Source organism: Panicum virgatum, chromosome 9N (genome assembly GCF_016808335.1).
Source record: "Panicum virgatum strain AP13 chromosome 9N, P.virgatum_v5, whole genome shotgun sequence".
NCBI classification, from domain to species: Eukaryota; Viridiplantae; Streptophyta; class Magnoliopsida; order Poales; family Poaceae; genus Panicum; species Panicum virgatum.
The window spans coordinates 78996655-79024131 of record NC_053153.1 but is presented as its reverse complement, the minus strand read 5'-3'; the positions used below and the strand labels follow the sequence as shown (position 1 = coordinate 79024131).

Below are 27477 nucleotides of genomic sequence, written 5' to 3'. Positions count from 1 at the left end.
CTCTTGGCCTATGCTTATCATTACGTTATTATGGTGATTCGGAAACTAGCATATCCTGGCACTACTGATGACATTGTAAACATCAGTCTACTGCATCCTAGATTCATAGGCTCATGTAATTATCAACCAAAACAGATGGAAAGGAAAGGGATGCTGCCCTCATTTGTCCTCTTCTGTTCTATATGTCCAAACATGGTGGACCTGTGGACCTGGTTACTTATGCTCTGAATGATTCTCATTTCTGACAGACGAATCACACATGGGAGGAATAACAGAGATCATAACCAGAGCATCAAAAGTCAGAACAATGTGTGCGTGCATGCTCTCATCTCATGATGGAGCTTGAGGTGGATCAGACTGGTACACACCTTTATCTTTAGTGTGCCTGTTCCCATTTTTCCTCTATTTTGCAGCAAAAGAAAAGGACTAGGTTTGTATAAAACACTTCAAGAAATTAGGCTTGTGCAGTATATCTTTGCGTCTTACTCTAACATAAAAAAAGTACTCTGCATTTTTCATGAACAACAGGCTTCATTTCCTCCAGAGACAAGTACTCTGTAGAACATTTGAACTGCCCTATGCACCTAGAGTACTAGACAGGCATGTTTACACTTCAGTATCCAACTACTACATGTTTAGCAGCTCAGCATCCAACCTCTTCCTGATAAGCTACGTATGAACTACTGACAATGGGACTGCTGTCGTATTAGTGCATCATTTGCTCAAGCCATTTACACCACAACGCCAAAAACAGAAAATACATTATTTACAGTTTTGGGCTGCATGCACCATGCAATTCAGTTACACATTCCGGAAGTCTTTGAATGATGTCTACAACATTGCCACACGACAAGTAAGGTGCGCCATACTGTATCTAGCTCACATCATAGACTCGCAACTTTGCCAAAACCTTACCTAAGGTGCAGTTAGTTAGCCACACCTTTGTCACAGTATGGTAAAGATGTGTGGCATGTACCTTATACAGACTCGTAAGACTCAGTTATTTACCGATTTTTGTGTACAAAATTCTCGATTCCTATAAGTAGAGTAGAAAATAAGCTGATCCAAAAAAAAAAGCAAATAAGCATCTACTATATTCTTTCTAAAGTGGAAGTACGTGGATTTCTCTGGATTCGCTAGGTAGGGTTGTCACTAGTTTCAGAAACACCTATAGGTAGTACTTCACCACGCTACCTGGTTGGATCTCCTCCTAGTTTTTAGTCTTTTACGTGTTTGTTTGCTTCGGTGTCACATCAAACCCAAACCCATGTTAATAGAGGTGGCAAAAAATAGTGAAATGGAAAGGCTAGGGTAGGTCTGGTACGTACCCCAGGTGCCCATTTTTGGTGCAGCTTAATTGGCCCCACGGTGACCACTAATGCATCTCTTTCCCATTGTTTATTTATCCTGCAAGTGTGTTCGTCCTCAGTCCTCTGGGGACTAGCGTTAATCTTGTCGAGCTTTGGAACCTGGAGCATGGACATTTCTAAATTATTTATCGTTTTGTTCACATTTGATCGAAATGGTTGTGGAATGTGCTCATTCCTCTGGGGACTTAACCTTCTTGTGCATTGTACACGACAAGAATCTTCCTGTAGTCAGAAAAAAAAAGAGATTCATCAGTACTTGTACAATCTGCAACTAGTTGTACCACATCTGGAATGACCTGAAACTGAACCGAAGATTGCATCCTGGCTGCACTGCAGAGGAAAAACGACCTTGAAAGTTGAAACAAAACAAAACCAAGACAAATTTCAGAGCCCCAGCGACCAACGTCAAAGAGGAAGGAGCAGCAGCGCTGAAACTGGCCGGCAAGCACTGTGGCCGGTGAGCCCCAGGAGCGGAAGGGGACAAGCAGGCCCTGAAACCTTTGCAGGCCGCAAGCGATTGTTGCCTCTTTGGAATGCTGCGCGTGCCCAGCGCCTGTAAGTTCGGGGGCTCCCTCCCCTCATCCAATCCAATCAACCTTCCAGCAGCCTGCAACGTGAATGCATGTCATGTGATGAGCCAGCAGGCTCACCTTGCTCCCGAATTCTGATCGAGGTTGGCTTCACCAATCGCCACTAACCTTTTCTCTGGGGTCGATGCCCATCTCCCTGTCACCTCATGCTAGAATGCTACTACTTTTTAGATTCACTCTGCTCTCGCCTTTCTTTACATATTTACCTTTCTTTTTTGCACGCCCCGCAAGGCTACATATGAAAAACGCTGTTCCTGCATCCAACTTTCTTCTGATCGATTCTCTACCTCAATTTAAGGGCTCAGCTAGCTCCTACTGAATTTTCTATCAGAAAAGGAAATTGTGCTCATGCATTGAGACAGTTACTCTCCTCGTGTAAATATGTAATGAGCCATGAACAAGCTCCAAACAATGGCAGAAGCAGAGATGCTAACCAAGTACACTGCACAGAAGTAATCAGTGAACAGGGTACGGTGATCTGATGAAACAAAACGCAAATACAGTAGCAGAGTATTTATTTCAAAATACAGTAGCAGAGTAGCAAGGAATGGGGCCTGTGCTTGCATGATTTCGGCGATAAGAATCCAAATTATATTCCATCAGTCCTCAGAATTTAGGACATGCCTTAGAAACTTGTGCTGATGCGTGGCGTTTAGCACTTTAGGTGTGCCCTATCCTGGGCCCAGCTTAAGCGGCCGGGAAACCGAGAGAAGTGGGGCTAAAAACTACCAAAAAAGACCTTGAGGGAGGGTCGGCGGTTTGGCATCTCGTGCCTTGTGCTTATGCGGATGAGGAGCAGGGATAGGACATGTCCCAAGTATTCCTGGGGATGAGCAGATGGAGCTCGGCGGCTTCGGTGCCTTTGCACAGGCAGGGCGCTGAGTGGTGGGTCTCCCTGTCGTCCCGTCCCACAAGTTCCATTCCATGGAGTGAACAGCTAGCTGTGCTTTTCTCTAATCCATGCTTGGAAAAATTAAAGCTCGTACCAAATACCAATAGCTGAGTAGGACTGTCAGGTTCAGATGCTACATCGTTAGTGCAAACCCTATCTAGTTACTGCACTGGTTTGGTTTGCTTTTCAAGTTCAATCTACTGTTTTTTTTCGCGACCGTGTCTCAGCACGTATTTCATTAAGAGAGAGAAGTTCAATCTACTGTTCATATGTACTCACCGACATGCGTGGTCTTGGATACAACTGGTTATATACACAGGTCTACATGTATATACAACCAACACTCCTTTTCACCCGTTGCTAATCAGAGTATGAGGTGTCTCCAATCAGCAGTGAAGTCAGAAAGGCTTCACTTCAAGCCTACCCTTGATTCTTCTAAGAGAAAAAAGAAAATAACACCCAAACACCCTTGACTGAGCAAACGTTGCAGTTGCAGTAACCTATATTAAGGCAACACCAACACATTCTTTCCTTGCTGCGATGAGACTGCCAGTGCCAGCAGCGTGTGCCTTGTCCTCCAGAGACGAGCGGTTGCTTCAGCTCGCCGGCCCGGAAACCCGCTGGAGAACACGGCCTGCAGCTGCAATATTCTCCGCGCGCACGAGCGGACAGATAATCATTCACGCACGCACGCGTACACTGGTCTGAAGAATAAGGCTCTGACAGCGAGTCGCCAAGAGGACTCCAATAATAGCAGTACGCTGATGCAGTGCAGAGCCATTGTTCATTCTTCATAGCGTATTGTTACTCCATTGCCGCGTGTTGTGTTGTGTATGTAGATGATGCAAGCCGCTGCTGTTCAACAACGTGTGATGCATAGTTGGCGGTGATAATTCCGCAGCGTTCTTGCATAGTGAGACTTTAGGGGATGATAGAGACAGAGACTTTCGTGCCTTGACCAAGTGCGTGCATAGGACAAAAAAGATCCTTCTTCCGGGTTCTTTGTGCAGCGATTTCACAAGGATTTCGAAGGAGATGGTACAAAAAAGAAAATAATTCCTCCAAAATTAGAAATAAAAACTCTTCTTGTTTTCGTCTTAATTCTTGCATAATCTCCCACGAGCCAAGTAACTCACAAAGGCTAATAATCAATCCAATCCAAGCTTGCATTGTTCTTTTCTTCGATCAGCATTGTGTGCTGTATATCACTCCACCAGTTCATCAGCTAGAACAACGACAGAAACAAAAACAAATCCGGAGGAAAAGATCACTGTGAGTTGGGAGCCATGTTCATCATTAGCATGTAGTGCTGGTCAAAGAAACGGGGAATAAGAAACAGAATTAGAAGCCGCTAACCCAATGGAAAAACAGGCCGGGCGACGGAGCGTCGTCACGGCTCACATGGCATCCATAAGCTCTCGCTCTCGCTCTCCCCGCAAGGCGCCAGGACACGGTTGGGTGGCTAGTCAAATTTGGCCTCGTCCGTGGAACGCCCGGTCGGTGGTCCAAGATAACTGTCCGTCCGTCGTAACCCCGTCCGGATTAGGATTTTTCCCGTTGTACGTAACGGCAGCCTCGCACGTGTGGGGCCGCGCCACGTGCCAACATGATTGCCGGCTTCTAAACCTAATGAGAGGGTTCTTTCTTATGGGTTTAATAATCTTATTTTTTATGCTGTAATCTTCTATTGATGGCGTGCGTGTACTAATGTTCAGTTGTTTATTCAGTTCGTGGATATCTTGTTCACCTTCTTGCGTGAAGTGGCCTTGTAAGTTTACACGAAACTTACCAGCAATGAAGATTAGCAGCTGGTGTTTATTATTCCAGCTTGTTCCTTACGCTGTGCAGCTTAATAAGCTCACAATGGAGCCAAAATGTTGGTCTTCAGAGTTCAGGTCGTTGCAAGTTCTGTGCGTTGTGCGTGTAACTTTCGCCGCGAAAGCTGAGAAAAGGACATCGAGACACTGTTTCTGTCGTCAAGGAGTATGATCAGATCCACTGTTCTTCCTTGTTTGGTTTCTGCACCGCGCATGGACGCCCATGCATCGTTCAGCATTGCAAACCTTTTGAGTCATTCGGATCTCTCTGTCAGTGAATGACAGCGCAATGCCTAGAGTGCCATACGTACGTCAGAGTTCAGACTTCAGATCGCCCAACTGTCGCTCGGCTTTGAATGTACAGTTGGAGTTTGGACTTTTGAAGCCTTCAGAAAAAAAAAGGTTACATCTCAATCTTAACCTACAAAAATAGATTTGTCGGTGTCATTTACAATGGATAAAAGCACATCATACTACGTGGATCCAGCTTGCTGTGTTGCAAGTAGCATTCGTTCTATAGAGGTTCCCGAGACCAGTCAAGCCTCCAAACATGGAAGAGGCGTAATCACAGTGGATGCCCTTCCAAACGATCTATGAACGCAACAAAATGTATCAAGCTTTCACCAAACCAGATGGTATAAGCAGTGTGTGCTCAACGAACTCCAGCGTTCTGTCCCTCCTTCAGATTCGGTTCCGTCTGATGTTCAGGTTCTACACCTTCTCTCAACTAACAGTTCGTATGGGTTGTATGGGAAGCCGTTCATCTACGTCGGCAGAGCTCAACTGTCTGCAACCCGGCTTCGAAAGCGACTCAAGTTAACCACCTAATGACCCTCTCCCGGTCAAATCGGTTTGGAGTGTTGGCTCACTCCCCCCTGACCATTCATTCATTCATTCATTCAGCTCCCTTGTCACTTTCCGAACTAACACGAATTAGGGCTACCTGAATAACATATCCTCCTGCCATGTGCGCCCTGTTGCTCAGAAAACATATTCTTACGCAACAACATGGCTTTGCCCTCGCTCTCTGGATAGCATTTTCGCCGCTAGCAATGTCACATCCTCTGAAGAACTTGGAACGAAATCGGGCTTCCTTCCTCGAAGCTGGAGACGCCCTGTGCTCTCTGAAGCTCCCCTCGCTCCGGAGTGGAAACTGAACTGCGAGGTGGAAACATCCGACCTGCTAGCATCGGTTTCTCTCGAGGCCAAGCAGCCAGGAGAGAGGATTGGAGCCGGAGCACTGGCAGGGAGTCGCAATCGATCGGTTGATTTGGGTGGGCACCTGCAGGAGGAGCCCGACGACGGCGTAGCGTGTGGAGACGGAGGGAGGCTCGCGGGGGACAGGGGAGGCCCCACGGGCGCGGCCTGCCCGACGGTCGCGGGACACGACGCCATCGCGTCGCTGTCTGCACGGGGCGGGCGTATCTTCCTGCACTTCTTGTTTTCGTTTCGTGCTGCGCCGAGCGCGGGAGGGGGGGGGGGGGGGGGGACAAATCTTCCAACCCGCCTCCGAAACAATCCCAAACAAATCGTGTTAGCACACTAGTTGAAACGCAAGAAGATACATCACTGTGGCTTATTGGATTTGGTATATATATATATTATATATAGGATAGATGCTGCAATTTGTGTGACTTGTGAGGGAGTACAATAACAGATGAAGACTGGATTTTTTTCCCCTTCCGGGCGCAAGAGGACAAGTGATCGAGTCACCTCATGCTGCGTCGCACGTCCAATGGAGGCGAGGGTTCGTGACAGGGACGCCAGTTTGGTGCCATCAGGCCGTGGCAACACAGGGGAGCGTTCTAGTTTGTTTTTGTTTTTGTTTTGGGAAAAAAAGTAGCCCTTGAATTGGCCGTATTAGAGGACCAAGGGGCTTTGGGTCTTGACCGGCCGTCCGTGTGCAGCCCGGACTCGCAGATGCTCACCTCGACCGCGTGTTGGCGCCGGTAGCCGGGTTGGGGGAGCTTGGAAGAAACGTGCCTAGCAGCGGCGGGAAATAATTGTGGCAGGATCCTACTCGTGTAGAGTTTGACGGGTGCTTTGCTTTGTTGGCTCGCTCTCAGAGTTGGAAGCGTTTGCTGTGGGCGATGCGGACTTGACGCTCCCGGGTTGTCAGGTAATGCCGGAGACTCGAGGTTAGCTAGCCACGCACAGCACCAGATTGTTGCAACACAGTGACCGTCAATCTCACGGAGTCAGGGTTCAGTGACCATGGCCACCTGACCTGACTCCACTTCAGACTTCAGTGGAGCTGCGGACTCGACGCATAACATTGACAGACACATGGTGCCATTTCAGCAGCTGGATTTGATCCAACAAAGGAACGGAAGTGTTAGCTACAGAACATTACATATCACTGTCCCTGTGAACCCAAGAGGCCAGACATATTTTAGGCACAGCCCGATATGCAACAACAGAGAACCTAGAGGCTGCTAGACAAGTGAGGAAGAAACCAAAGCATGGCCTTGTTTGTTTTCCCCACGCTATTCTATTCTATAAATTTTTTTTGCATGCATGGTGTACTAAATGAAGTCTATTTGCAAAATCTTTTCAGAGATGAGTGTAATTTTTCACGATAAATCTAACGACGGTAATTAATCGATGATTTGCACCAGGGGCCTGTGGAGCGAATGCCTCGTCAGGGCGTGCCATGCAATTCAGCTTCGCCGCCATCCGCCTACAACTCCGCCGGACCCTCTGTAGTTGAAACAAGTATGTTAAGCGAAAACCATTTCGAGATATTAGAGTTTGTGAACACTACACATTCCAAACAGTTCAAAGTGAACTCACCTCGTCAAATGCCCTGAAGTGGCCCCCTCCGTTTTGTCCGTGACTAGCATATGCCATTGCCACACCAGCCTCATTAGCAAGGCGTCCAAGTTGTTGTGCCTGAAACGAAATAGTTAGAGCACAAGTCATATCAAATTAACTTTTGTGTTCTTTTTAATGAATTGACATTGAGTGTGGATTACCATGTAATTCTGCAAAGGGACCCTTTCTGGATGAACTCCCTCGCGAGTGATATCATCGTACTCATCGACGATGTCATCGTCATCGTCGCTGTCCGCACGGTCTTCTATAGGCTCATTGGATCGTGGAGGCTTCACTGAAACTCTTGCAACAGAATGGAACCAACGTAGATATTCCTTATAATGGTTGTGCCTATGAGCGGCACCTGATTCTGGAGCCATTCTTTGCCTTTGGTCCCACTACGCAAGTGGCAACGCGTGTTTGACACGCCAATCATTCTCAGTATAGCGTTTCTTCCTGTCGATACTGCAATAACAATTCAGAGGGCATATAAGTGTTCAGGTAGTAATGAAACAATTTCGATAAAAAATGACCTCAAACAAAAGAAATGTACCGGTGCAAAGTTTGGGATGTTGAAATAGCCTCTGGTGGAAAATCTTGCAGTCTTGAGAACTGCCTCTTGACACGGTGCGGCAAGTGCATCTCTACGACAAAGTAGAAAATCAAAGGGACGCATGACCTCCACAATTCTTCATCTCGTCTGCACAAGTCACGTAAGCCCAAGTTTTCCAGCTCATCTCTATCGTACGGTGTCTAGAATATCTATGCAAATGTTGTACATTAGTATGAGTCTACACCAATACATTTACTCACAAATTCCGATGAAGTATTACCTGATTTTGTGTGAGGCAATCCAAATCATCCATGTAGCGCAAGTATCGGCACACAGGATCACCTCTAACAGCTCCCACATTCTTTCAGCAGTAGGCAACGGTAGGCCTTGAGTCCTCGTCATGGTGTGGCCATGGTGTAACATCCCAAAATTTACCTAAATCAAATCACGCCCTAAATTTTTTTTTCCATCGTTGAGTTCAAAACCTTCCTAAACCTCTGAACCCTAAACCTGTCCCATCGGAATTCTGCCCCGACACCCGAAATCAGTCGTTGTCTCATTTCTCTCTTTTTCCTGTTCCGTGCATCGCGTACCGCCGACCGCCGCGCCACGCCCGACCAACGCGCGTGCGCGTGCAGCCGCGGTCGACACCGCGATCGCCGCCGAGCATATCTCTCTCTCTCTCTTTCCCTTTTCTCTTTTCCCCCATTTTTCTTTTTCTTTTCCTATTTTTTCCTTCTCTCTCTCTCCTTCCTCTTCTCTGCCCCGCTCCCGCATGCCCCCGAGCGTTGCTCGGCCGCGCACGCCCGGCCTCGGCTCCCCGCGCTTGCCCCGGCCGCTCCCAGCTCCCTGCCCTCGTGCGCGCGCCTCCTCCCTCGGCCGTGCACCCCGCCGCGCCAAGCAACCCCCTTGGGCTGCGCACGCGCACGGGCTCGCCGCGCCGAGCCGTGCCCGCAGCGCCGAGCCGTGCACGCCGCGACGCCGCACCCACACACCGCACGCCCCGCCTTCCCTGCACGACCCCGCGCGTCACGCGTTCCACGAGCCCCGAGCCTCGCCGCGCCGCCCGTCGACTCGCCACCACCTTCCTGTGCCGCCATCACCGCCGGCCGCCTGCGTGCGCACTGCACGCACGTGGGGCACGCACCCCTGCTCGCCGCGCCTCCCGCCTCCAAGCACTGCACCGCCTACCCCGCGCACGCCTGCCCGAGCCATCCCATCACCAGTGCTGGCCTCGCCGCCCGCGCCACCGCGTCGCGACGCCGGACGCCATTAAAGCGCACCGCACCGCTCGCGCGGACCGCCACCTGCCCCGGCCTCGCCACCGCCTTACTCGCCCTATAAAGGGACCCCCGCGCCGCTCCTCCGCCCCACAACCACCTCCGCCACCTCTAGCCCCTCTCTCCTAGTTCCGTAGCGCCGCCGCCGCGCGTTTCTCGGCCCGCTGCCACCCGCCGCAGCGGAGGGCCGCCCACAAGCCACCCCAGCCCAAGGTAGGGGGCGCACCGGGATCCCCTCGCCTCCCCTCTTCTTTTCCCCCGCTCCTTGGCCTCCACCGAGCTCCGCAGTGGCGCCACCACGGCCGCCGCTGCCGCCCTCGTGGCCGATCCGCCTTGGACCACCCCGGCCCAAGCTACGACCGGGGATCGGATCCTTCCCCCTCCCTCTCTCTTTTCCCTCACTCCAGAGCCGCCCTCGCGCCCTGAGTCGCCGGCCCGGACCGCCGCCGGCGAGCCACCCCTCCCTCCCCTGTTCTGCGGTCGGGAGGAAGGAGAGGAGGGCAAAAATGCCCAAAGCCCCCTGGCCTCCTTCCTTTTTATTTAAGAACCCTCCCACTCCTTTGTCTTTTTGCAAAAGAATCCCTTCCCTTTATTCTATTTCAAAATAAACCCTTCCCTCATATAAACATAATTCTAAATAAACCCTGACCTTTTCCAGAATAACCCGGATAATTTCTAAAATACCAATCAAGCCCCTACCTTCTCAGAAATATTTACAAACAGGTCCCTGACTCCTTATTTGACCCCTGAACCTTTATATAACCTATCATTTTATGTCCCAAACAACCTCCGATCGATCCGAAACTTTACCACGCCATTTCTAGCATAGTTTTGGCCATGCCATAAATAAATCACCTAAAAATATTACTTCTATCTCCATACCTTATTTGTTTCGGAATCGAGCTCAACGATAAAGATTTTATTTCTTTTTCTTGATTGTGTGCGTCATAGATCACGGTGTGAATGAGGGAGAACCCATCGACGAATAGTACTACGAGCAAGCAAACGAGGACCAGTTCCGTGACCCCGAACCTGAAGGACAGTACCTCGAGCAGGACTTCCCGGAAGGCTTTGAAGACGGCAAGTTCAATCCCACCATTTGATGCATGTTTTGTCCTAGATTTTATAAACACAACCTATTGGTTTGTTTTATAAAATTGCATATGTTTTGCCTGCTGAAAACATGGTTGGATAGCCACCCCTTGATTTGTTATAACCATTCCTTGACCACCTAGATTAATGTCTGAATGTGTTTTGTTTGGACGTTAATCGCTGCTAGAACGCTTATGACCTTATACACAATACAACTTGTTTTATAAAGAAAATGTGTGCGTGTGTGGGAAGGGAGAAATGTGGAATTTTCGAAAGATAAGTTTAGATAGGATGGATGGCATTTCTGTGTGATTTGCCGTTTGGTGTGCTTGTACCTGTGTGGTTGAGCAAGGATGGGAGATATCCATCTTGTCACAACTAAGGACCGAGTTGGTGTGTCATCTCCCCTAACTCTATTACCGTGCAAACCACTCGACCGTTGAATGGGCAACGGCTTAGCATAAACCCCACTAGTTAGTCTGATAGCCATCAGGAGAGCTGAGAGCAACGGGTGATCAAAGAGAAGGATTAGCTCTGTGTGACTTATGCCCCGGTTAAAACCTCTGTGATAGGTCAATGACCCCTTGGTGGATCTCGTGATGGCTAGTCAGGTCTAGCTAAGGTGGGTAATGGCTTTGTTGGGATCTGCACCGACACTACGGTGATCGAGTTGCAGTACCCCGCTTGTGGGTAAAGTTGCACACCTCTGCAGAGTTAAAATCTATTCGAATAGCCGTGCCCACGGTACTGGGCGAGTTACAGTGTGGTCACATAACTAGTGTTTATTTTGGGATGGGTTGGTGTGAGTTGTTTTGGGAATGTGTCCGGCAGTTGTGCCGTGTGCTACGGCGGATGAGGAGTACGGTAGCAGCTTAAAATTTGAGTCCTGTGTGGGCCAACATTATGTGTTAATCGGTACAATGAAAACTTGTTTTGAAAATCCTTTCTTTCAAATGAACCCTTGCATAAAAATAAGCTTTTCGCAAACTAAACCTTAGCCTTATCCTTGATTTATCATGTGCATTATATTCTGTTTATACCCCTCCGCGGGTATGGTTGGACTTGCTAAGTACGTTTGTACTCACCCCATTCTTAATTTTTACAGAGGAAGATCCAGACTTTGTTCCCGAAGACGTCGAGTAGAGGTCCCGTCCTGCACCCAACCTTGCCTGTGGTTAGGGTCACCCGCAGGAAGTTCCGCATGGTGCGAGACTCTAATGACCCCCTTTTCATAGTTAATATCGTTGTGTGGGTATTAGTTGTTATCCTCGCAATAGTGGCGCTTCACTGCCCACTTCCGCGCAGAGTTGTACGGTGATGTACCATATGATGTAATAAAAGTGTTATCAGCCTCCTGGGACTAATAATGTATCACTTTTAAGTCTTCTCTTATGAGGGGACGCTTCACATGGCTTCAGTAACAAGTAAGTTAGGGTTAGATACACCAATGTTGTTGAAGTAATCAAAAACAAACTTAAGAACATGACACAAACCTCCAATTCGCCACGGTACGGCCGGCCCACCGGGAACCTTTCCCAAATCCAAATCTGCAACAAGTATGCACATCCACCAAGGTTGGAGTCATTTCCAACACGCCTACATGCGTCACAGAGCTGTCGATACATCCAAGCAAGTGTTGCCGAGCCCCAGCTGTACTGTGTAATATTCTCCCATTGCTGGCCAAGAATTGGCAAGACTATCCAAGATATAGTGTTCCCGGAACCATCAGGAAACAAGAACCCTCCAAACAGGTGCCACAGCCATGCACGTGCATGGCGCTCAATGACCTGCTGTGCTGCTCCTTGAGGACAATGGTTGAAATGCTGCTTCAACCATGCAGAACTGACCCCTGAGGTCTTCCTTTCCTTAACTCCTTCGGGTGGTACTGGTGGATGTATCCCAATGACTGCCTCTACCGTATCTCTCCATCCATCACCATTAATAATTCCAGTTACTGCTTTTCCTTCTAAAGGTAGCCCTAGAATCATCGCAACATCTTGCATAGTGATGGTCACCTCCCCGCAAAGCAAATGGAACGAATGTGTCTCCGGCCTCCAACGGTCCACAAAAGCACTGAGCAGAGGCGCATCCATCACTGGGAGGCCCGCACACACAACCCGAGAGAGAGGAATCATCCCGGCCCGGCAAAGGTACGACACATACCGCTCATCCCATCGTAGTGGGGAGTGGGTACGTGGACGAAGGGGCTGCAACACCTGTTTTTGTAAAAAGGATTCGTTAGAGGACAAAAAAAACACAAATATAATATGATTAACGAATTACAATGAAAATGTATTATGGTATCTATTGAGGTCCAAAGACTAACGTCGCCTTGGTCAATTAGGACGTGAGCCTGGTGCTTGGAATCGTAGAATGTCTCCAGTAGGGGGTACATGGGGTGCGCCATTGAAGCGTCCCCTCATAAGAGAAGACTTAAATGTATTACAAATATCAGTCTCAGGAGGCTGATACACATTTATTTCATCAGATGGTACGTAACCGTACAATCCTCCGAGGAGGTGGACACTCGAGACAGACAATAACAAGAAGTAAAAAGGCTATGGTGATACACCAGAGCACGACCCACATGGGATCTAGCTCGGGCTCAGAGTATCACGCCAGCGAAAGCATCCTGAACAGGGCCAACACCACAGGCAGAGTTGGGTGCAGAACGGAACCCCTACTCAACGTCCTCGGGAACAAAGTCTGGATCTTCCTCTGTAAAAATTAAGAAAGGGGTGAGTACAAATGTACTCAGCAAGTCCAACCACACTCACGGAGGGGGTATAAACAGAATATAATGCATAGGGTAAATCAAGGATAATGCTAGGGTTTAATTTGCGAAAAGCTAATTTTTATGCATGGGTTCATTTGAATGAAAAGGGATTTTCAAAGCAATTATCTTGTACCGAGTAACACTTAGGGTTGATCCACACAGGATCCAAGTTTTTAAATTGCTACCAGACTCCTCATCCGTCGTAGCACACGGCACAGCTGCCGGACACTTTCCAAAACAACTCACGCCAACCCATCCATTCCCGGAATAAACACTAGTTGTGTGACCAAACCATAACTCGCCCAGTACCGTGGGCACGACTATTTGAATAGATTTTATACTCTGCAAAGGTGTGCAACTTTACCCACAAGCGGGGTACCACAGCATGATCACCGTAGTGTCGGTGCAGATCCCAACAAAGCCATTACCCACCTTAGCAAGACCTGACTAGCCACCACGGGATCCATCAAGGGGCGATTGACCTATCTACGAGGTTTAACCAAGGCATAAGTCACACAGAGTTTATCCCTTTTCCTTGATCACCCGTTGCTCTCAGCTCTCTTGATGGCTATCAGACTAACTAGTGGGGTTTATGCTAAGCCGTTGCCACATACAACGGTCGAGTGGTTTGCACGATAGTGAAGTTAGGCAAGATGACACACCAACTCGGTCCTTAATTGTGACAAGATGGATATCTCTCAACCTTGCTCAACCACACAGGTACGAGCACACCATTCGGCAATTCACACAGAAGTGCCATCCATCCCGTCTAAACTCATCTTTCAAAAATTCCACGTTTTCCCTTCCCACACACTCACCCATTTCCTTTTTATAAAACAAGTTGTACCGTGTTTAAGGTCCTAAACGTTCTAGCAGCGATTAACATCCAAACAGATCACATTCAGACATTAATCTAGGTGGTCAAGGAATGGTTATAATAAATCAAGGGGTGGCTATCCAACCATGTTTTCAGCAGTCAAAACATATGCAGTTTTGCAAAATAGGCCAATAGGTTGTGTTTATAAAACTGGGACAAAATATGCATCAAAGGATGGGATTGAACTTGTCGTTCTCAAAGCCTTCCGGGAAGTCCTGATCGAGGTACTGTCGTTCGGGTTCGGGATTGCGGAACTAGTCCTCGCACACTTGCTCGTGGTACTGCTCGTCGACGGGCTCTCCCTCGTTCACACCGTGATCTACGACGCATACAAACAAGCACACAATAAAGAAAAAGAATTAAAGATTTTATCATTGAGCTCGAATCGGGAACAATTAAGATATGGAGACAGGAGTAATATTTTTGGGCGGTTTTCTAATGGCATGGCCGAAATTATACTAGAAATGGCGTGGTAAAGTTTCGGGTCTATCGGGGAATGTTTGACGCATGAAATGACGAATTAAAGAGGGGTGCAGGGGTTAAATAAGGATTCAGGGACCTATTTCTAATTATTTTGGGAGAGAAAGGACTTGGTTGCAATTTCTAGAAATACACGGGTTACTCTGAAAAGGGGCAGGGGCATATTCAGAATTATTTCTATGTGGTGGAGGGTTTATTTGCGAATAGAAAAATAGGAAGGGTTTCTTTTGGGAAAGAACTAGAGAGGTGGGAGGGCTCTTAATAGAATAGAAAGAAAGAGAGGGGCTTTTGGGCAAAATAGCCCTTTCTTCTCCCTCCTCTCTTCCCGCAGAACAGGGGAGGGGGGCGGCGCGCCGGCGGCGGTCTGGGGCCGGCGGCCTGGGAGTGCGACAGCGGCCATGGTGTGGGGGAAAAGACGGAGGGAGGTACGCGGGGTTGAATCCCGGCCGCAGCTCGAGCGTAGGTGGAACGAGGCGGCCTGGCCACGACGTCCGGCGGGCGGCGGCGGCCCTGGGCCGGCTTCCTGGAGGCGCGGCGGCGGTAAAGGAGGGGGGAGCAAGAGGGGACCAAGAGGGTTCTATCCCCTACCTTGGCTCGGGCTGGGGCATAGCGAGGAGAGCTGTCCACGGGAGCCGGCGGCGGCGGGGCAGGGGAGCTCTTGGCGGCGGCGCTGCGGACCTAGGGAGGAGGCGAGCGGCGGCTGAGGTGGCTGTGGTGGCGAGAGGCTGCGCGAGGGGCCTATTTATAGGCGAGGCAAGGCGGTGGGGAGAGCGGGGCGTGGTGGAGGCCGGCGAGCTCGGCGGGCAGCCTTAATGGCGCCCGGTGTCGTGGCGCGGCGGCGCGGGCGGCAAGGCGGCACAGGGTGACATGACGGCTCGGGCAGGCGCGAGCGGGGCAGGCGGCGCTGTGCTTGACGACGGGCAGCGCGGCGAGCAGGGGCGCGCGCGTGGTCCACATGGGAGCAGTGCGTGCGCGTGCGGCGGAAAGGAGAGAAGGAAGAAGGAAAAGAGAGGGAAAAAGAAAAAGAAAAGGGAAATAGGGAAAAAAGAGAGGGAGAGAGAAAAAGAGACAGAGAAAAGAGAGATCGCGCCGGCGGGATTCGCGGCGGCGACCGGCCGGACAAGCATGCGCGCCGGTCGGCGACGCACAGCGCGTTGCGCGGAACGAGGGAAAAAGGGAGATGGAATGGTGATTGAATTCGGGTGTCGGAATAGAGATTCGATGGGAAAGGTTTGGGGGGATTTGGGGAGCTCAGCGACGAACCAAAATTTTGGAAAAAAATTTGAAATTCATTTTTAGCGAGCAATTTATTCGGGTGAATTTTTCGGATGTCACAAGTCCTGCAATGACGAATCAAAACTTGATCAGTACAACCCAACAAAAAATGAACCGAATAGTAATTAAAATGACCATACCAAGTAAAACAAAAAATTGACGCTTCTACAACAAAAACTACATCCTACTATGTGTCCTCAAACTACATCCTAAATACCTACAAGAAAGTTGTCATATATCTAGACTTAAATATCATTAGTCTAAATTAAACTTGAAATCTAAAGTTTAAGGAGCATGCACATGATTGAAGAGGTTCTAGTGTGCCACTACTCCAACTAATTTAGACTAATACTCTCATTACCACTATCTAACACTAACAAATGAAATATTTGAGACATGCAAGTCATTCCTCTCGTTAAATTCGAGAGCAAAGATGCATCTGAGTAACACCTAAACATCCATACATGAACATACTACCATATACAATATATTTCTACAAATCAAAGAACAAATCCTAATCAACAAATACCACTAAAATTCACCAATGCTCACGGTGAAACAAAAAGAAAAGTAGGGCAATACCTTCGGGGGAGGAGCCGGAGCGATCCCCCCCCCCAAACAATGGATTTGGGGAGGGCGGGGGCATCTGTGGGGGCGGGCGGGCGGCGGCCTCTCTGCGCTGCTCGAGCTTGAATTGGAGGGAGGAGAAAGGGAGGGTGGGGGAGGAGGGGCCTGCGCGGGCTCAGGACAAAGCGCTTGTCGCGCCAGCCCGCCTGGCGCGACAGGCGTGTCCACGTCAGCTACAGGCGTGTCCAGCCGCTGCTGGCGCCGCCAGCATGGCACCCTTGTTGCGCCGCATGCACTGGCGCGACAAAGGCTGCCAGTCGCGCCAATTAGGCTGGCGCGACCAAACAGGCTATGCGGTGAAAATAAACTGTCAACCAAGTTAAATTTAAAATATTATTTAAAAAAGATTAAAAATAAAAAAATCCTCCGAGTCACGAGGGCACTGGCAAAACCAATTCACAACACCACAAGCGTTCACCGCTTGGAATCTGCACGGCTCCCAAACTTTTTAAAAAAAACACACACACAATGAAATACTACTAGGAGAACATCGCGTAAACTGGCATTCTGACAAGAGACGAAGAGAAAAATGAAATTTCAGCCATTGAATTAGTAGCGAATTCCTGCACTGCTAACAAGGCGCAGTGCAAGATAAATCAAATAGAGGATCAATCATTGGCAACCTAGTCCAACAAACCAATCACGAGTACATAATGGTACAATCTAGTCGCCTAATCCGCCACTCACACCTTCGTTCGGGCCGTGCCCTGCAAAATGGAATCTGATACATATGAAAGCGCAGCTCGATGGCATTGGCTTCGCATCGCAGCTTTGCTTCAAAATAGACCGTCTCCTGACACCGCCTGAGGCCCCTACAGTTGCAACAATACTATCTAGAGAGCCTTAGTTTGTCTTCGCCTTGGGAGCCTTCTTCTTGGCCTGCCGCTTCGGGATGGAGTTCTTCATGCCCAGGAAGAAGAGAAGTGCTCCAATGAGTGCCAGATCCTGCAATCACAAATATTCAGATACTAGGACAGACTAGTCCCTGCTTAGCAAATTTGCAAATACAGAAATCCACAATTACCTGGGTGAACTTCCCAAAGATCTGTGCAAATTCTGCCTTCTCCATGTCGTAGTTGTAGAAGTCATGCACAATAGGGGTGACAATAGCAAGGTACAACAACTGCAACGATGAAGTAACTTCATTAGCAGTGGCTCTGGTGGCTACAGTGACAAACAAGCATATCTGATTTGTCTAAATCCACCCAAAAAAAAAAGAATAGCACATATCAACGTGGTGCCTAAAGACCAAGATGCTGGAAAAACATAGTATGACCAATGGCCCAATAGCAAATCAATTTACATTATAATCTATTATAGCAGTGAATTCACAGGAGTAATAACGTCACCGAAGAAGTGATGATGCTTAGCAAACGATGTGTGTGTCACAAGGTGAAACTGGGGCTACGGACACAAGGTGAGCAATACAAAAATTGCAGTGCATTTCTGTCAAGATTGAAGATTGACCATCAATATTTGCTGGGGGCACGGACACCAGGTAGTTTAATTATACCAAAATATGGACCATACATTCTTTAGCAATTAGATTGTCCTATACATCATATGTTTGAAAACAGAAGGAGCATAGTAATTTCATCTCAATTATCCTCTGAAGCAAAGAACCACAGGGTGCAGCAATAAAACAGTTAGAACCAAGATCTACCAGGTTGGAACTTAGATAAGATTATACGCAAGACACAAAAGTAGACCATACAGAATGAAAAAACTAATTTTGTTGCTTGGCATTGAAGATCATGCCAAGCTTGGTAGAGCCAGATTTTCAATCATATGTATCATTACACAACAAACTTTTTATCCAGATTGCAACATAATCATGTTCATCATTACACAATAATTTTTAGATCCAGACTGCAACAGCATAATATGAAAGTGTAAAGGATATCCTTATCTGTTTCTCAATAGTCAAAGAATATTAAAACTATAGGTAGCCAGGTTCAACTATGTTAGAAGAAAAAGAAAACAGAAAACCTCAATATGTGCACAGAATAGTCCCAAGTCGAACATGAAACTTAAGTTATTGACATTTAAATTCAACTGAAAATAAAACCGTGAATGACTACACAAAGATGCTTTCTGCATGACAATATCCACTGGACAAAAAGCAATATTTGCATCATGAGCACCTTACGCACTGAATACGTGCAAATGTGGAACCTACTTTACCATGACCTCTGAAAAAGGTGCCATGTGCCTCTAGAGCCTTCATTTTCATTGAAGTTTTCAGTAAACAGGATGAATACTAATTGATTATTTACTTATAAAAGGAAAGGTGAAAGATTAAAGGAAATAGATTGCAGCAAAGCAAGCTACATACCAGGAGATAGGCACCAAGAGAGCAGCTCAAGATAAAAAGAAGACCTCCAAGGCCCTTGAGCGCAATTGTGGCAGCAATTACATGCTTCAACTGGGTAAATAAAAGAAAAACTTAAGATATCAAAACAATGATCCACAACATAGCAACCAGAAAGATGACATGAGAAAAGTATTTATCACCTCAATATGAGGCATGGCAACTCCCAAGTGGGAAGAGATATTTTTGACAAACACATTGAACTTGGGCTGAAGGGCCTTTGCTGCTGGCCCACCATCAGTTCCAAATTCATTAAACCTGCACTCAGGAGAGAAAAATAAATTCTTCTTGTTAGATTACATGTGAGGTGTGCTTCAAGCGAACAAGCTGGTTATGGACATCTCAACTGAAAATAAAACAGAAAGGCGAACCTATTATATATCCTGATATTCACAAAAACAGTGTCACATGAGACCTGACGTCACAACTTACGAGTACCCCTAACAAGCTAACCTGTCAAATGGGTCCTCTAAATTTTTTTCCTACTAGTCACTACTCAAAACTGGCCAAACTCGGACTTAAGTGGGTAAAGCTGTGTAGAAATAGGACTTGACTAGGCAACAATCATATTAGACAGAAGTGGTGCAGCATTCTTGTGCTATATCCTTCACATGGAGGTGACAAAGAGTCAAGTGCAGATAAAATTTATGACTTTGTGAGACACTGATTTCTGCTGCAGTTAATGATCATGGTGCTTCCTTGAAAAATCAGGGAAGCACAAAAAAAATAGTCCTCCACCTAGTTACAAGGTACAATTGTTGCCATATGAGTTCCAGACACATACAAAAAAGGAAAGCAGCAAGAGAATGTATGAGTGTCTAAAATTGCAGCGCTTTTGTGATCTTAATCAGTCTGCTGCACCACACGCATAGAAACAGTAAAATGAACATCTAGGGTTTTGTTACCTCTCTTATCTCCCAAGGAGGCATCATAACTGTTGATAGCAACTGAAACCAACAACTCACAAGTCATAACTAAGGATAGTACTTAGCTCTTTGCCGCCTCCATTTCTTTTTTGATATAGTGATATTCCACTCATATTGTGGAAGTTTCATGAAAATTGCCTGTGATTGATGATTATTGGGCTGCATGCATGTTGGCATCTCACTAGCAACATGAGATGTTGAATTACGTTAAGTTTACTGCCTCGCTAGCAGCAAAACTCAATGCAGATTCAAATCCATGCGTGAATCTGTAATCCTAAATCTCCTCAGGCGGAGTAGGCCTAATTTGAATTTTGACTACTGGGGTGATACCTAAGCTGATCCGGAAGCGGCTGCAATACGTATGACACCAGTGATAACAAATCCAACAAATTACAAGGTCCGAACCCCAGATCAGAGTACAAGTGGCAGTAAGAAAATAAAAACTAGCACATACATAGTAACCTACTAGCTGCCTCCAAATCTCCAGATCAATGCCACAATTCAACTGCCCAGATGCGGATCGAAAAAGCCCATGAACAAAATTACGACGTTTCGTGTACGAGGTGTCGAGGCTGCTTTTTTTAAAAATATATATATATGAGCAGATCCGCACCCCCTGGCCAGGCTGACCTACAAATCAAACTATGCGCCGCGAGATCCACGCACTTCGGTGCTCCTAGGCCCCCATTTCCACTCGGATTTCGCGGACGCCGCACCAGATCTACCGAAACCAGACTCGAAACGACACGGCGAGAGAGCACGACGGCAATAAGAAGAGAGGTGCAGGGAGGGGAAGGGGCGCGTACTCCTGGTAGGCGGAGAGGAGGAAGGCGGCGACGAAGAGCACTCTCCCGACGAAGGACACGAACCCCATCTCGGCAGCAGCGGCGGCGAGGCGACCGGGCGGGATGGGAGAGGCGGTGCGTGCCGGGGGTGCCGCGGCGCGATGGGTCCTGGCCTGTGGAGCGCTCTCGGAATCTGGGGATGGAGACGGCCGGGGGCTTGTCCGAGGGGAGCCCCACGCTGTACTTATAACAACGCAGCTTTTTCTTTGGAAGAAAATTATAACGAAGCCTCCTTCAGGGAACGCCCGGCAACGGGTAAACTACCCGCGCATACGGGTTCTCACGCCCACACCCGTGAACAAAATTTAGGCTGTCCCCACTGGGTCCTCTAAACAACCCACGCCCACTACCCGTTATGCAGCGGCTTCGGATGGCCTAAATCGGCTGGGCTGACTGGGCTGCTCAGCCCAGCCGTTCGGCTGGGCAGCCAGAGTGGACGCCGAATAGAGGAGTAGGACCCGACGGTTGTTTTCATCAGTAAGCTGTTCTCCCGCCACAACAGTAACCTCCTCCAGCTGGTACTGTTCCACCAGCCGGAACAGCCATTTCAGCCAGCCATCCGAACAGACCCCATGGGGTGGTAAACTATGCTCGTATCATCCATCCGTGGACCGCGAGCATTACCTACTGGTGGGCATACATGTGTGCCCGAGAAAGCAGGAGGTTGGGCTGGTCGGAGCGCCGCCACACCAGGCTCGAGGGGCGCCGCTGTGCCCTCGGCACGAGTGCGGAGGGCATGGGTGACATTGCAAGAAGAGTAGAGACGGAGTTACACATATTCATTGACGTCAGCTCACGTTGATGATTTTGTACAAAATTAGTGAAGAATCATATTTTGTATGGTTCATTTGTGATAACGTGGAGCTGACAACGCTGAAATACAAAGCTAACCTTGGTGGCTTCGTCTGCTGACTGCTAGCTCCACCCTTGGAGAAAAAAGGGGAGGGGCGGCAGGAGGAAGATAGGAGGAGGTGGCGTGAGGGAGGTGGGGAGGAGGGTCGGGGTGTGAGGGAGAGGAAGGGGCAGGAGTAGGGACAGCTAGATGGAGGATGGGGAGTGGATGTAAGGATGGTGAAATTCTATTGAGTATGAAGCTCTACCTGGATCTTTGCTCGCGGGCACTAATTGACACTTGTATCCACACCCGTCCGGTTCATACCCGCGGGTACGCGAGCATTTTTGTGCCCGTTACCGTCTTTTTGCTGGCATTGCATCTGTCTCCCTCGGCGTCACCCATTTCGGTTGTTTTGCCCGTCTCTAGTTTGCACGAGCAGGGCAGGAATGTTCCAAACAAAAGTTCGACGTGAGAGGAACATAGAGAATATAGGTTTGTTTAGTTGTAGAATCCAAAGACGTATATTGCTAGGAATGTTCTTATCATCTTATGTGGCATCGTCGGAATTACCTCCCTCATGCGATTGAACTTACATCAAGAAGATTTTGCTCATATTTTCATGAAATAAAGGTAAAGAACAAGGGAACTCGTCCTGGTATTATTTTTCCTCACTTTGCCGCCATACAACAAGCTATGGGCAGAGGAGTTTCTTACCCATCTCTGATGGAATTTCAGTCAAATTAGGTTTGGGTTGTGAGTTGGGGTTGAGAACTTGAGATCGATTTTGTTAGAGCTAGCCAGGCTTTGAGAGAAAGTTACTACTCCTCCATTCTGAAATGTAAGATATTTTTGGTTTATCCTAACGTCTAAGTTAAAGTGGTCCAAATGTATATAAAAAAGTAATAATATTTTGAGTGTGAAATGAGAATAATTAGATCTATTATGATATATATTTTTATAATTTATTTTTTGATATGTTAGATGTTAATATTGTTCTCTATAAATTTGGCTAAACTTATACTATTAAATTTTAACTTGTGATAAAGCAAACTATCTTACATTTTAGGACATGGGAGTATAGAAGATGAGCATAGAAGTGGTTGCCGCCTCGGTGCAGAGCAACCACTACTACAAAAAAAACTTATTAACAACGACTTATTTTAGAAGCTCCGAGGTGTGTACAAAAAATAACCGCCTCTGTTAATGCCCAGCATTAAAAGAGACGGTCATGTCTTATTAACCAAGACAGTAAAAAAAACTGCCTCGTAAAATCGATTAACAGAGGCGATAAACATAAATACGACCGCCTCTGTTAATACTCATATTTTCTGAGGTGGTTCACTTATATGAGCCCGCCTTAGTTAAGAGATCGGGCCCAGTAAATCCAAATGAGCCAGGTTCTTCCACCAAACTCTAAGCTTTCTCCCCTCCCTCTTTCTCTCTCCCTCGCTCCCCTCCCGCGCCGCTCAAGGCCCACCGGTGGCGCAGCCCCCCCGGTCACCAGATCTACGGGTCCGGCAGTGGCATGCGGCGGCGAACAGGGGTAGCGGGCCGCGGCGGCGCGAGGGGCGGCACGGGGCGGGTGGCGCAGACTCGACGACGAGCCAGACGCGGCGGGACGCGGGCAGTGGCCGGCAGGCGCCGGATGGGCGTTGGCCTCGATGGGCTTGTCGGGCTTCCCCCTTTTTTTGTTTTCTTTCTATTCTATTGACTCAGGCGGGCAGAAAATCGCATCAGTTAATGCTCTATTTACTTTGACGTTTACTCAGAGGCGGTTGGTATTGACCGCCTCAGAAAAGATTTTTGTAGTGTGAAATGTGGTATTGTTGGGTGTATGAGTTGAAATGTCATAATTGGATGGTCTCAGGATGGGCGTATTTATCTTTGGACCGATTAAAGTTTAGTTCCATCACATCGGATATCTATTTAGAAATATTAAATATAGATTAATTACAAAACTAATTGCATAAATAGAGCTAATTCACTAGACGAATCTGTTAAGACTAATTAATTCATCATTACCCATGTTTACTTAGCATAACATGGTCAAATCATGGACTAATTAGGTTTAATGGTTTTGTCGCCTCCATTTATGCAATTAGTTTTGTAATTAGCATATATTTAATACTCATAATTGGTATCCAAACATCTAATGTGATGGGAGTAAAGTTTAGTAAGTGGGATCCAATCGGAAATGTACATTAAAGAGAGGAAGTCATCACATGAGCTTGCATCAGGAAGAAAAAGGCTGATTCACGGGAAAGGTAGAAGATGATAATGGTTCACTAGATTTTAATCTGAATGGGAAAAAGGATGTCTGTAGAACCATTTCCACTGATTTATTAATATGGGCAACCCTTACTATTTTAGAAGAATACAAATATAGTTCTGAAAAGTGTTCCGTCAAATACTTTTAGAGCTACATAACATAGTATTAAGAAGAGTATATATTACTTTATGTCTAAGATCCGTTAATGCCTTTTTTTTTTGCTCAAGCATGGATCTCTTTCTAAATTTTAATGTAATTTTACATGCATCGACACGGTAACACCAAAAAGATTATAACCTAGGATATGTTCTCGGATGGTGTCGTAAAATGGTAACTTCAAAATATGTGAGCTGACTTGTGGACCTAGAAGCAAAGAACGGGTGGCATGTGGCGAAATACAGGAGTTTGGTGTGCCATTTTTCAAATTCGGTCCCCTGCCTATTTGGGTCCACCTAGAATAGAGGGAATCAAGGGCTGTTTTCGCAAACCCCCGGGGTCACCGAATCGCGCTCGCGCCCGGCGAGGCCTGCGGCCTGCGCCGTTGTCGCCCCAAGTACCACCGGATCCCGAAGAAATTTCACCAGAATGCCCTCCCAGTCTCCCACACTAGGCCATCTGCCCATCTCACCAGACCCCGGCGCGAGCGGGGCGCGCGCGGCCAGTGGCGGCTGCCGGGGCGGCGGCGCGCCCCTGTGCTGCGCGCAGAAGGGGGTAGCCTGGCTCGGCGGGGTCCCAGGCCTCGTGGGAAATTTTGAATCCGGAAGCGCGTGGAGGAATGGCGTGCAGGTGCGGAGGCGGTGTGGTGCCCGTGTCGTGGGATGGACCACCACCACCCACACAGCGCAGGGTACGGGCGTATAAATGCGCTGCTTTTATTACTACTGCCACTTCGTTTTTCCAGCTGGGCCAGGGTGGTTTACGACTTTTTACAGCTGGGGCGCGCGTCGTGGCCGTAAAAAAAAACGCAGCGGCAGCGGAGTTTGTTACTGCAGATGTTCTAGTGATGCAATGCAATTAACAATTACGGTAAACACCATGCTCACTGTTCAGAGAGAGAAACACCAACTACTCTACCAACGTGGCTTCAGAGTCCAAACGTGTATAATAATGTACAAGCTGCGAGGGTTTGTTATGCAAACACGGTGGCCGAGGTAGGAAAACATCGGTAGTTCGGTACGACCTTGACCGTAGCAACTGCCGGCCAGTACGCCCGTGAGAGTCGCGACAAAGTTCGGTGGAGCTTACAAGAAAGTCTCGTGATTTTTTACCTGTGAAGTTGCTCGAAACTTTCAAAGCTTTGAATTACTGGTAAGGAGTATCAACAGAACATCTCCGAAAGTGGCGGCGAAGTTACTCGGCAAAAGATGCAGCAAATACTCTATAAAATAAATTCAAAAGTCTAGCGACGTTGTTTTTTTTTGAGGGGTGTCTAGCGACGTTGTTAAAAGGTTGCACAAACATCTTTGGAAGGGGTGGTAAACCGGCTCATTTGTTTTGAAAGGAACGCCGTAGCAAACTAGCCCATGAAAGCATTTATTGAGCTGTGTTTTTCTTAAGAAAGAAAGTGGGCCGGACCATAGCAGGCCCACTATCCTGTTAACCCGTTCGGCCTACCCCGTTGTTTTTTCATTTGAATCTGTCTTATATTTCCAGTTTTGGAACGGCTGCTAGAACTGGTATGCTACTACTCAGATTCAGGATCACAACCTCACAGATTACTGAATTTGGTATACCCGATGATCCATGCGACTAGCCAGACAATCGGTGAAATTCTGCGTTGCAGCATAGTTCAGGTGAGAATCAGATTCTGTACTGTACATCAGAAAACCGAACTGGACACTGTGCGGCACGGTGCTTGAGCCATCAGATCGCGTCACTTCACTTCATCGTCCTGGGCGCTTTGCTTCCGCTCTGCCGCACCGCGTAGACGTCGCTCACCTTCCTCGCCTGCTTCTCGCAGTCCAGCTCGAGCTCCTGCTCTTTGCTCGCGCCGTGCTCTTGGTCCTTCTCCTTGCCCCACAGCAACATGTACAGGCCCAGGATCACAACCACCCCTCCGATGATGCTGCACATCAGCACAAAGCATCAGAAATTCAGTCGCAGAAAACCATAGGAAACACTACTGAACTTCAGGAGTAACAGAACGTCATGCGTTCTGCATACCTTCCGACGTATAGGTTCTCGCCGAAGATGAAGTAGGCCAGGATGGCCACCATGATCGTCGAGAGGGGGTTGAACATGGTCACAAAGACGGGGCCTTTCTTCTCGGTGCACCAAAGCTGGACGAAGACCGTGAAGCCGTTGCAGGCGAGCCCCTGAAGAACACACCACATGTGTTCATGAACAGTGAGCAACGGCAGCACTGAAATGGGAGCCAATTTTTTTAGTTTTGCGTTTGAAGTTACCGACCGAGTACACGATGCACCAGAACTTGAGGCCGAAGCCGATGAGCCAGTCTTCCGGCTTGTGCTGCATGAACACCGTGAAAACAGTTGACTGTATCCCCCCAACTGTGCACATCCACGCCGTCAGCGAGAGCTGGGCCGGGTACCTCTTCAGAGATGAGGCCTGATCGACCAACATGAGAGAAGCTAGCCATCAGCTTTCCCAATTACAGCTATCTTCCAAAACAAGGCAACACTCGTAGCTAGTGGTGATTGTTTTTTCTGTGACGGATCAGAGGTTAAGCACCTGCATGATGTACCAGATGGACCAGCAGATGCAGCTGGCCACTGCGAGGACTGAACCTTTCACCCAGCTCTCATGCGCGACGCCGCCACTGCTGCCGCCGCCGCCGCCCTGTATGTGGATAGGCGACTTCCAGAGGCTCTTGATCACCGCTCCCTTGTACAGGGTCATGGTGGTCACCCCGGCGAAAGACACCACGGTCCCTGCGATCTTGGCGAGCCCTCGTAGGCTCTTGGCGTCCACGATCTCCATCCTGAACTCAAGGCGGATCGGACGGCGTCAGCGGAACTGACAGACAACTGAAACTGACATCTCGCGTCAGAGAGGCTGGCAAGGAGGAGGCTTATCGCTGTCACCTGAGGATGATGGCGATGACGAAGGTCATGGAGGAGATGGTGTTCACCATGGAAGTGACGAACGTTGGGGATGTGTACTTCAGGCTCGCGAAATACATGTTCAGAGTTAAGCTCACCCTGCACGACGAAGCGCATGACGCGTTAAAAATGTCTTCTCTCTCACGTTGGCATTTTCGTGCAAGTTTTTTTTTTCTTTTCGGTTTCTGTCATCTCTTCTGAAAAGGTGGAAAAAAGGAGACAGTTTCAGTTATCTGATCTTGTTCTTACCCGAGAAGCGACAGCACAAAGATCTCCATGAACAGGTTGAATGTCATTTTGGGCCTCAACCCCCTGCAAGAAAAGGGCAAGAAAAGGGTCAGAAAGCACGAGCAACAAGGTTCAGATTTCAGAACTCTGAACATGTACTCTAGCTCAAGAGAGAGCTGATCGAGCTCACCTCTCATGGTAGTAGGCGAAGGGCCAGATGAGGACGGCGACGAGCAGATGCCGGTAGGTGACGTAGACGTAGGGGTTGAGCCCCCGGTTGAAGGCGGCCTCGGTGATGAAGTACATGAGCGTGTAGCACAGCTGCGCCAGTGTCATCTGGACGTGCGGCGCGTACCGCCGCCACACCCCTCCCTTCTCCGCGACCTCGAGAGCCATCTCTGCTGGACTACCCCAAGCTGAATCGGTTGTGGTGAGATCGAGAGCAGCCTGGTTTATATAGGCACCTGGCTTCTGGACTGTGGTGCCGTGCCTTGTGCA

The 27477-nt window shown here is 48.2% G+C and overlaps 2 protein-coding genes across 2 annotated transcripts; both read right to left on the bottom strand.

Annotated features, from left to right (window-relative positions):
- Window positions 1–16962: 16962 nt before the first annotated feature.
- On the bottom strand, window positions 16963–20800 carry LOC120690727. Its single transcript, XM_039973509.1, has 5 exons — window positions 20547–20800; window positions 18958–19072; window positions 18779–18868; window positions 17468–17566; window positions 16963–17388 (listed from the first exon to the last, which is right to left on the bottom strand). Exons 1-5 carry the CDS (start codon window positions 20612–20614, stop codon window positions 17287–17289), a joined length of 474 nt encoding a protein of 157 aa, XP_039829443.1. The 5' UTR covers window positions 20615–20800; the 3' UTR covers window positions 16963–17286.
- A 4559-nt stretch (window positions 20801–25359) lies between these two features.
- Window positions 25360–27477, bottom strand: LOC120692683 (WAT1-related protein At5g07050-like). The gene is made up of 7 exons (XM_039976059.1): window positions 27170–27477; window positions 27001–27063; window positions 26734–26850; window positions 26381–26630; window positions 26099–26257; window positions 25853–26004; window positions 25360–25754 (listed from the first exon to the last, which is right to left on the bottom strand). The coding sequence occupies exons 1-7, from the start codon at window positions 27373–27375 to the stop codon at window positions 25568–25570; spliced, it is 1134 nt and encodes a 377-aa protein (XP_039831993.1). The 5' UTR covers window positions 27376–27477; the 3' UTR covers window positions 25360–25567.

What these genes read in the sequence shown, in the direction of transcription:
- LOC120690727 (XM_039973509.1), bottom strand. Translation starts at nt 20,614, where the DNA reads ATGGGGTTCGTGTCCTTCGTCGGGAGAGTGCTCTTCGTCGCCGCCTTC. An exon ending in CTCTTGGTGCCTATCTCCTG is followed by an intron (nt 17,567 to 18,778) that starts GTATGTAGCTTG and finishes TCATCGTTGCAG; the next exon opens with TTGTTGTACCTTGCTATTGT. An exon ending in TCTTTGGGAAGTTCACCCAG is followed by an intron (nt 17,389 to 17,467) that starts GTAATTGTGGAT and finishes TTGTGATTGCAG; the next exon opens with GATCTGGCACTCATTGGAGC.
- LOC120692683 (XM_039976059.1), bottom strand. Translation starts at nt 27,375, where the DNA reads ATGGCTCTCGAGGTCGCGGAGAAGGGAGGGGTGTGGCGGCGGTACGCG. An exon ending in GTCATCGCCATCATCCTCAG is followed by an intron (nt 26,631 to 26,733) that starts GTGACAGCGATA and finishes CCTTGAGTTCAG; the next exon opens with GATGGAGATCGTGGACGCCA. An exon ending in TCTGGTGCATCGTGTACTCG is followed by an intron (nt 26,005 to 26,098) that starts GTCGGTAACTTC and finishes TGTGTTCTTCAG; the next exon opens with GGGCTCGCCTGCAACGGCTT.